The sequence below is a fragment of the Haemaphysalis longicornis genome, unplaced genomic scaffold (genome assembly GCF_048455015.1).
Source record: "Haemaphysalis longicornis isolate Haplotype H1 unplaced genomic scaffold, Haemaphysalis longicornis Haplotype H1 scaffold_9, whole genome shotgun sequence".
NCBI lineage: Eukaryota > Metazoa > Arthropoda > Arachnida > Ixodida > Ixodidae > Haemaphysalis > Haemaphysalis longicornis.
Genome location: NW_027526460.1, coordinates 1,700,906 through 1,711,730, shown reverse-complemented (window position 1 = coordinate 1,711,730; position 10,825 = coordinate 1,700,906). Strand labels below are relative to the sequence as shown.

The 10,825-nt window shown below is 49.6% G+C and overlaps 1 protein-coding gene across 1 annotated transcript in view; it reads right to left on the bottom strand.

The window, feature by feature from the left end:
- Nucleotides 1-219: 219 nt before the first annotated feature.
- Nucleotides 220-10,825, bottom strand: part of Cep97 (centrosomal protein 97kDa) — a 159,271-nt gene continuing 148,665 nt past the window's right edge. The window contains exon 18 of the mRNA XM_077684313.1: nt 220-5,810. Coding sequence (XP_077540439.1) covers nt 5,724-5,810 — 87 coding nt within the window. The 3' untranslated portion in view covers nt 220-5,723. The remainder of the gene's footprint in view (nt 5,811-10,825) is intronic.

The window sequence follows — 10,825 nt, the reverse complement described above, 5'->3', positions numbered from 1 at the left end:
CAAAATTACGCTAGAGACAGTTCTCTGCACTGCTGTTTGATGCGCCCCCTCTCCCCTCCATACCTAAATGGCTACTCTGCAAGGTAAGTATTGTGCAGGAAGATGCAAAACTAAACTACATGGTAGTTCAGCGTCAAGGGCCCTTCTTCCAGTACCGGTTCTCCTAGCGGTCCCCACAACAAAAGAAAAAATGGCACTCGGGCACGCGAACCCCAAAAGTCTCGCCATCGGAAAACTCGTGCACGAGACTTTCTCGTCCTTCAATCCCGGCCGTTGCCCATTCCTTTCACGTGAATGCCACAGTAGCAGGCGCACGTGTCCGTCACTGATTTCCACTGGCCGAGGCAACCTTGTTGTTTGTTTGTTTATTTATTTCCAACTTTGTCACTCCCTCACTGGTAGCCATGTGCTTGCAGCGTGGTCAGCCCAAAACGTCTGGCCTCTTTCCGTAGCAAACTGCTTTTGTATGCCCGTACGAACTCGCCATGAGCTGCTGAAAATGAGGGAACGAAAATGTGCTAGAGGCATAGCCACTCTTCACGCAGCGAGCTGAGGGTGCGTCATTTTGTTTGTATATTGCCCAAGGCGACTGCCGAGAATGGTGGACTGGGAGCCCGCACATGTGCAGATCGCTGCTGGAAAAAGGTCCATTCCCTGGCCTTTTCTTTTTTTTTTTCTTAAAGCAAAGTATGTCGGCAACTAGTCATGTTCTACCCCCTGTGCATTCCAGAGCAGCAATTTATGTGCTGTGGCGTTTCCTGAAAACATGAGCACAAAATATTGCGATTTCATAAAGGCGGTTGGTTTTATTAGCAAACCAGTGAGCGTGGAATGTTGGACAAACTTCAAACACTGATAGAAGCGGCTAGGCTGGATGCATACCAATTGCTGGCATGCACCTGGTCGGTGAATAGCTTTACCATTTCCTTCAGTTTATTTGGTACTTGAATGCTTTTTCATTTTGTCTGCAAAGATGGCAACATTGGCTGTTGTAATTTTTTTTTTTCTTTTGCAGTCTGCTCCAAATCACACAAACGCTGTACTTAAAGCAAGCAAGTGAAGTTCAGAAAACAAATGCTATGTGCGAGTTCTACCCGATGGCAACGACAGAAACCCTTGATTTTCAGCACTGGTCAGCAACAGTGTATGTCCTGACTAGATTGTTTGGGCGAGATGAGACCCTCCCGGCACTGCCAGCGTGTGGCACAATTAAGCGACCGCCACAGTGGCACAGCCGGGAGGGGGCGTACATGGTGAATGAACGGCCCCTGCTCGACACATGGCTCACAGGCTAGCACGAGCCTGGCTAGGTGTAAACGAAAACGGGCGGGCAAGACCTAAGCACAACCACAGAGGTACACTAAGTAGGCATGCAGAATCTCACTACTGGATGGACTGCTGAACTACCTGCGTGACAAACAACAAATCGGGACATGCTACCTTATACACAACTACTGCATTGTCCACCCCCCCCAGCAACTAGCTGCACAAGCCCCAGTGCCAGCGCCAAAGCCAAACCTCAAATTCAAACATGCAGGCAGACCCTGGAAAGCTAGGCCTGGCTCGCTGCGGAGCATGCGCCCATTAAATGCCATCAAAGCTAATAGCTAAGCAGCGTGGCTGCTCTGTAACGGGAATGGCACTCTCCTGAATCGCTGACGTGTATGAGGAAAAGTCCCCTGTTTACCAGCTCGCACCACCATACGGACTGAGCCAGTCCTCTGGGATTGCCCACGTTTCTCCTCCCACATTTGGACTGCATCGCCACAAAGTTTTGGGTTCCGCGTGTCTGCCTCTCTGCACACAACCTGGGCACACAGCTGCGGGCTGCTGGGCTGTTGTGGTGCCAGCAGCGTGCGCAGTGTGGGCTCCCAGCTGGGAAGTGTGCTGCCTTCACGTTGCTCAGGGCAGCTCGCCCACCGTTGGCCCGCTGGGTTTGAACCGGGGCACTTGTAAACCTGCCACACGCGGGCAAATGTGCCGCACATTACTACTGACAGCCTGGGTGAAAGGAGCTCAGAAAAATGCCTTCCTCAAGGCTGCAAAGGTATGAGGTGTGAGCGAAGGCCCGTACCAGTCTGAAGATGAGGCCGCAGCTCCTGCATGCGCCAGCAGGACGCTCGCGGCAAATGTTTTAGAAGCACGAGTAAGGAAAGTGGCTCTGAGGATCAAAGCAATGCAGAGTAGAGGGCATCGAAAGGTTGAAACCATGGAGCACAGCCGAGTGACATCGGTGGTGCGCAGAAAAATTGGGAAACAAAATTGCGGGGACAGCTTAGCATGCAAGCATTGTGAAAGCATTCAAGTCCAACTACCCAACGGGTCATCTCGGCATCATCCTTCCCTTTCAATCTCTCACCATGACACGGTGCACGCTCACATCGGCATCACCAGGGAGAGAGGACGTTTAGCCAGAGCACCCTTTCCAACCCTCCCAGTGGCCACCTGAGTGATTAGCTAGCCAAAATTACACATGCAGACTTCAGCACGAGCCTTTCTGCGTCACAGGCCACAGTGCATTCACTGGGTCCCCCTTTCGTCAGCCCGAGCCACCGAGCTGTGGTCGCCTTGTGGACCCCAGCTTGCTCCATTTCCTCCCATTAACTGGGTCCCTGGCCTTTATTTACAAGAGCTTTCCCGAGAAACCTGGCGCCAATGTGTGCATTCTTGGCCCACCCAGTTAACCAATGTCATAATGCCAACCACAGGGCTGGCCGCTACTGCTGCATGCTTGAAGGGGACAGCTCTGGCGGCACAAGACGCCTTTGCAGTCAGACCTGCCGAGCATGCCTGGCTTTCGCAACCTCTCTGGTCCATTTGCACGGAACACAATTTCACTGGTCCCAAGGTAACGAAAGCAGCAAAAGAATCGAAGGCAATGCACGGGCACCCGTCTCAAGCTGGCACAGCTTAGAGGGGCCATGAAGACAAAATGAAAGTTCGAAACTTCACCTCATTGGAGTAACACTGGCACCGCCTTTAGCATAAACTTCACTTGAATGAGCCACAGGTGAGGAAGGCAGGCACGTGACTCACCAGCTGCTTTCCTGCACTGAAGCTATGACGTAGCATGGGCCACTTGTTGCATTTGGCTGAGGCTAACAAAATGCATTGCCAATCAAACAGGCATTAGAAGAACGCAGAACGGGCTATTTGTGCTCCAATTTGGTGCATATTATTTTTACAGCAGTAAGAATGGTGCGGTAAACAATGGAGGTTACGAGCGAACACACAAACAGCGAAGCAGGCAGCCCAACACAGCTGCTGTCAGGCGTGCTGGGCTTGGCTCACATGACACTGGCCAGAGTGCGGGCGGCAGTCCTTGAGCAGTATATTGGCACCACCCCGGGAAGGTCGACGGTAGCCACAGTAATGAAAGATACGTTTCGCCATCAGCGGCAGCCTTCATCAACGTGTCAGCTTGAGTTTTAGTAATGACACAAAATTTTTGCGTCACGTTTTTTTCGCTGCTACGGGTGCCTGCTAGTCCAGTAATCACAGAACGGCACATTCGATGGTTGATCGCAGTGTACGTAATTATTCACATTAAAGATTTTATTCATTCGATCATTTAGCCTCGTTTATTCGTGCCAATCTGGGTTTCGACCAGACCGAGGCGGCCGCCATGACAGGAGGGCTCTCGGGCATCACTGTTTTCGCCGCACCGCAACACGCGTCCAGACCGGCCGTGGTCGCGCGCGGGCAGCATGACGTCCGTCCCAACACGGTGACGTGACACGCAACAGCGGCAGCAGCCAGCGCATTGGCTAGGTCACGGAAGCCCTGACGCCGGCACTTTGGGGCGACACGTCTCGCTGATGCCCACGTCCAAAGGGCACCCGTTTTGCGCTTTCTCGTGCGCCCAAAAATTAAAACTGACTTAAAATACGTTATACCGAATGCTTACGGTTGAAACTTCCTGGGAGATATCTCCATATACATAGGAAGCTCTTTACATAGTTATCTCAGCTTTGAAATTTCGTATCAGTAGTTCTTTAATAAGTAACACCATTGTGGACACCGCGAAATGATTCTGTATAAGAACCAAAATTTTGGCTCAAATGGTTTAATTTCTCACTAGGTAAAGCATTGCTCGCTGCCAGACAAGTGCTCAGGGTGCTATAAGTCATCAGACGTTTCGAATAAGACAACCTTGTATTTTGCCTTCATGGAACCTTAAAACATGCCTCAAGGAAAAGCAGGCGAGAACCAGCTGCAGGCATGCCAATCATGTAGCAGAACCCAGTTTTTGCAACAGCGGCAGCCCCTGGTCCCGTTATCATTTCCCCGTCTCGCTGCTGTGCCACGCCCCTGGTATCTCTTGGCCCGCGCCTCTCACGGGTGCACACAGTAGCGCATGACATTCACGTTCCTGGCACAATTCCATGCGCAGGTTTTTATGAAAAGCTAATGCACAATACCTCTGTAAAAATATCTGCAATAAGTGCAAGCATGCACGCTTACATTCCAACTAAACACCAGCCACAACTTTCACCTGTGTTTCGAGTTGAACAAAAACAGTTGTGTCAGGTGCGTTCAGACGAGTGGCCGGAGTGCAGTGGTGTGAAGCTGCAACCAGTGAGATAACAACAAACGTTGCTAACAACATTTTCTGCCATTTCTCTCGCAATCCTCGCCTTCTGGAAGCGTTGCATAAGCTGCTGTTTCACTGGCACAGCTGGATGGCCAGAGGGCCGTGTAAACAGAGGCAAACTAATGCTACTGGGACCACACCTCTCACAAAACAAAAATTCATGTAAAAGCTAATTGCTCAGCATATGAACTGCTGTTTCAACTTAGGCTCAAAACAAGATGGGCACCCTCTTAGAGCTGCTTCACGCTTGTAGCCAACAATACGTAGTGGAACTGGCCGTGTGGCTGAGGGGCCCTGCCAGGCGTGCAGCTAGGCACACCAGTGGTGCCTAGATACTATTTCACGAACCACATGATTTTGAGCAAACAGGTCAAGCATGCATTTGATTAAATTAGATCACAAATAGCACTACCAAGACTCATCTACAAACAATGAAACAAACAAAATATCAAGACTTGCTTACAAGCGAGCAAATACATCCTGCCATCAGTGTCACTCTGAAGCAGCACTCCCGACTGAACAAAAAACTGGGAATGTGGAAATTGACCAGCAACTTGGCAGTGCCGACGGTAATTACCTGCACTATTCTGAGGTACTGGCTTCCTTGCCAAATACAGGCTTTCTTCTTTTTGCACCATGCTGCATCGAATAATTGATCGCAGCCTTAGTGAGTGCCCTGACCAAACAACAAACTTGGTAAGAATTAGATTAGTTTCCCATTGGCCATTGTACCGATGCTCCTGATCAACCGTCCCGAATATTGTAGTCCCACAATTTAGAGAGCCGCTTGATCAGCCACTGCCAAGTTAAGTTTCCTCACAAAGAATAAAAGGAAAAAGGCAGAAGGTGCCACACACACTAAGAAGAACCCAGCAAGCACCACAATACAAAATGCTGCATATACAGCGAGGTAAGCCTGTTGTGTACAGTAATTACAGTTAAAATAAATATTTGATGCGTGGCTTGAGTAGAAAAATTCGAGAAGCCTCTGCTGTTCCTCCCCCCAATGCAAAATGCCAACAAAAACGTGCAGCCCAGGAGGGATACGAAAAAAACAATGCTGATGACGCGCCACGATGAATACGCCGGGTGACAGCCGAGCACAGACTTCGCCATGGACGTCTCCCTCTCACGGCTTCGCACTTGTGGCCCCCGTGTACCCCAGGCTGTTCTCGGGGCTGGCCAGCTTCATTATGATGGCCTCCAACCTCGCAAGCTGGCCACAAAAGAGATGGGAAGAAACGGGCAAGCAACGTGAGCGTCTTGGCACACGTACAGCCCGCTTCCAACTGAGCCGAGCAGAATCGGGGCAGTCGGCTACACAAAGTCCTAGTTCAGGACAGGAAGATTGCTGCAACGAAACTCCATAGAATAAAATTTCAGTCGTGACTGACGACACCAGTGCTTAGAGGGGCAAAAAAGTTTGACGGTTGGCAGTACATTACATACTCTGAAATGCGTGCCTGTGCTAAGAGGTTGTTTCATTGCTACAGTTGGAAAATTATTTCTCAATCCCGCAGTGCCACTGCACTGCTGAGCCCATTTTTACGAGGCCAACTTTAATCTTGCAGTAGAACAACTGACTCAAGGTGTTGGGACAAGCCGGACTGTTTGTTAGTACGGCATTAAAAAATAGTAGATGTTGGTGATGAAGTTTTGTGCTGCAATGGCCACAGAGGTCAAACAGCACTGCAGATCAGATATTTTACCACACTGCCACAAACCATATGCATCAAGATGACAAAGCACTGCGCATGCACTCTAACTTGCTTACACAAATCGCCCCCTTGTTCCGACGCACAAGTACAAGCTTCCCAGGCTTTTTTTGCCCCTTAAAGGAGCCATGAAGAGAAAATGCAAGTTGGTTTTATTCGAAAGATTTCGTGTTTTATAGTGCCCCCAGCGCTTGTCCGGATACAAACGGTGCTTTATTCACTGAGAAATTAAACAATTTAGGTTAAAATTTTGATTTTCCCGCTCAATCGTGCGTTTTCGTGGTCCCAAATGACATCACAGGAACCGACCGCTCTGCAGCCTAGAGTACCTTCATTCATGCATCCGCCGTACAGGGTAGAGACACGTATACGCTGGCGCCGCCATTTTCGGTTGCTCGCTCGCCGCCGAAGCAAGTCATTGTGTCAAAACCGCGCTAAAATTATCGCCGCAACGCGGTTTACTGAAGAAGTTTGAATCATATTGTCTGTTTCGCGTTGCTAGGTCTCGTGGGAAACGAAAAGAATAACGCGTTGAACCCGTTGGCCCAATTGCGGCGGCACGGGACCGTTCAAAGGTTGTCTCCACCCTGTACAGCGGTGTTGGTTTGTTCCCGCGTTTCTTCACGTTCCGTAACCTAGATGGCGCCACCATACCGTGGCAAGCATTTGGTTTGTTTTTGCCCGCATTTAAACCTGGCTTGTTTTTGTTCTGGGAGAAAATATTCGTTCCCTGAAACAGTGCTCGCTCGACAAATGGGGTCACGTAAGACACCGTTGCTTGCGTCAATCGGCCAGTGTCGTCTGAGACAACCCCAAGCCCCGTAGTGCTGTGCAGCTAAACCAAGCATGCTGTGCGCAGTACGAACAGCAGAACGCATCAGTACTTCTATGTTTACATGTGCTTTCGTAACTTCCACTGTTTGTCCCATCATTCTTATTGCTTTGTAAAGCATGTGCCCTAAATTTAAGCGCAAATCGCTCGTTCGTCTAGTTTGTAAGCTCTACCTAATTTGCGTCTGCTTCTGCCAGCCTCCGCCAATCGCAGAGCTTAGCTCATGTGACATCATAGGTTCTGTTGCGGGAAATGAGCTGGTGGGTCGCATGACCATTCCCGTTTTTCCTAATTATGTAGCTTATTTGAGCGAAGTTTACGTTAAAAGTGGTGTTAGTATGATTCTAACGAGACAATCTTTTGAATGAACCAAACTTGTGTTTTCTCTTCATGGCTCCTCTAACAAAATACTCAGCACACGCGCTGCCTCGGACATAACGACGCTGTCTGACCCAGCCACGGTGGCTGCTTTTTTTTTACAAAGGCAAGAAAAGAATATGACAACAATTTGCTGGGCATTAAAGGGACACTGAATGTCAACAGCAAGTTGGTTTCAAATGAAATTCTGACATTCCCATAGCCATTTTAGTGTTAATTCAGTGTCAAACGGTGCTTTGATTGCTGAGAAACCGCTTATCAAACAGCGCATTTCCCTTGCAGCGATTCCATGACGCAAACAGCGGCTGCTGCAGCAATTATTTGTGTCACAATAAACTGGAAGCAAACGAGGCAGCGTATCGAAGCAACTGAATACCTATGCAGTGCTACCACGTCCCAAGCGGTTTCATCGGCTTTGGTCAAGTCAGTCGTGCTTTCCCGAACTACCGTGTCCTCTGCTGCTTCAGACCAACAAACAAAATGTTCCCTCATGGGTCCCGAGATCAGTATTGACGCTTTGTTGAAGAAAAGCACATTGTCCTGCTCAGGCCGAGTGCAGGTTGGTGGCAAACCAACCGCTCACGCGCAGAACGCCTCCTCGCCACAGGGGTGGACGAGGGCCACCTGCCAGCAGCAGCCAGGGAAGATGCTGCACGCAGCTGAGAATGGCCGTGCTTTTTAGTGCAGCAAAAGCGCGCAGACGGCCATACCAGAAGCGGCTATGCACACAGTGCCGTACAAGGGTCACACAATTATCAGGCCAAGTATGGCGCCAGGTATTGCACCGAAACTGAAATCAACTTGGTGACGTTTGGCGTTACCACGTGATCCTCGTTTAATGCGTGGCATTCTTTGCAGAGTGCACCCACACCTAGGACGGTGCCACACCTTGCATTTTCACAGAAATGCAGATTTGGCAGGGGTAACACCTTCAGTCATAATAGCGTAACTGTAAATAACTGGTCAGACGGAATTTCGAAAAACCAAGAAATAAGAAAAATAGAAAAAAAAAAATAGCCAGAAGGCCGAACCGTGTAACGCCCTGCATTTGCACAAAAATGTAGATTTGGCCGAAGAACCACCTGTAACCGTTATAGTACCGTAAATGAAGATAATTGGGCGACACAATTTAGAAAAACTAGGCTTGTGCGAATATTCGATCGCTTCGAATATTCGAACAAATATTACCGTATTCCAATTTGCTTCGACACAAATTTAAAATCGAGGCGCGCCATAGTGGAGGGCTCCGGATTAATTTTAGCCACCTGGGGATCTTTATCGTGTGCCGAAATCTTGAACACACAGGCGTTTTTGCTTTTCGCCTCCATCAGAAAAGCGGCCGCTACAACTGGGAATCAAACCCGCATCCTCGTGCTCAGGAAACGGTAACAAAACAATTTGTTTGGTTACTGCATGCAGCGAGCAGGTGTTGGTCGAACTCCGCGCTTCAACTTCAATGTGCATCACTTGCTTCAATCTGTCAAGAGGCATGGCTAATGCGTCCAATGGTGGCGACCTGATAGGGAACGTTATTGTGAAGGTCCCGCCAGGCCAGGAAGCGCAGTGGATCACATTCGACGGTATTCTGAAGATGCCAACAAGGACTACATGTTATCAAACGATTTTGTTTTTTATTTTGTGTGTGACGTAGCCTAGCAGAAGGGTGCACCTACTTCACTGCTAGTCTAATGCCATTATTTTTTGCTTATAATATGTTGCCAAATGATTTTGTGTTATGCTTTGTGCATGTATGTGTTGTAGGTTGTTATCTGTGTAGAATGGAGCACCTCCTTCTACAACTAGTCCATAGGCCTATAAAGAAAAATATTTTTCTGGTTAAGATACGTTATCACAGGATTCTCTGTGATGCCTTTGTATGTTGTAACCTTAAAAATAAAAAAAAAATTGCATAGAACAACCTTAAACTGTTCAGATCTCTTCTTCAGACACCTGACAACTATATTTGAATTCACTTCAAAAGTATTCGGCCCCAAGGACTGTTCGCTTTGAATTCGCTTTGAACTAAAATATTACTATTCGCACACAAGCCTAAGAAAAACCAAGAAATTTGGCTGTAAAGAATTCACGCTGTAGACAAGCGACATAAGAATGCCCCGCATTAGTAGACAATGGCCGAAATTTCTGCACATTTTTTTGTTCTTTGACGTTCAAACACGACACCATAAAAACCTTGCAGTTACATTTCTATAAACTTGGGAAGGCGCGTGCTTAATAAAATATTTGTCACGCTATTCCCCACCACTTATGCTGCACAGCCTGCAGGGGCGGCGACACTTGTCGTCTTGACGTTTCTGCTATTTTCTACCTTCTTAGGGGCGAAGCACCTTAGGGGCTCGGACTGTCAACGTCTCATGTCGTCGTCGCTCGTCGTTGTACTCTCATGTGGTCATGGTACGGGACATTTCTTTTTCGTTCCTGCTTGCTTGCTTGCTTCTTTTTCACTCCGTACTCGCTTTAACTTTAAAATTTTCAGTTCTCTGTTTCGAATTTCGCTTCTCCTCCATCTTCATAAGTTGGATGTCACGCATATCAGCACGTGCCATGTGGTGTGGGGATCCGCTTGATCCCCTTTCCTCCTCCCGCGAGCGCGATGTTCGAACGAGCGCGCTTTCCCGCGCACGTGACGTCAACCTCGCGGGCCGACGCGCCGGCGGGCACCGACTGTCCCGCCGCCGCTGTCACTCCTCCTCGCCCGGGAACCTGCCTCCTCTCCTCAGCGCCTTAAAACCGCGACGCGCACGTTTCGCGGGCCTCTCTGGTCTCTCTCGCTAGCTCTCTCGATGTCTCTCTGGCTCCAGGGACTCGGAAAGGAGATGGAGGATAGAGTATAGGGAACGCGAGGGGTCGCGGCTCGTATCGCACCCTCGCCGCCCCACGTCCGGAGTGGGACCCATGACCCCAATGGGACGCGCGAGGTAGGCGCCCCCCCCCCCACCTCGCCGGCAGCCCCGTGTCGCCTCAGCCGTCGCGGCCCGCTAGAGCCCGGCCTTGAGGCGCGCGTCGGTACAGTGTAGTTCTTAACCCGGCCTTGGCGTTATTATGCACTGTACAACTGGGCCAATAAACCCCCTTGGTTCGTCCTGGCCCCTTGGAGCCTGTCGTCGCCTGTGTCGGTGAGTCGAACCCGTCGCGGCGTCTCCCTTGTGGACGTCGCGTACCTCTCTGGGGCATTTTGGATGGGTCATTTCCGGGCGAAGGGGGAACACCCTGAACCCCACTTAGGCCCACAAGGGACTGTCGAGCTGACATCGTCGCTCAACGTCTCTAACGAGGCTAGCCGGGGTC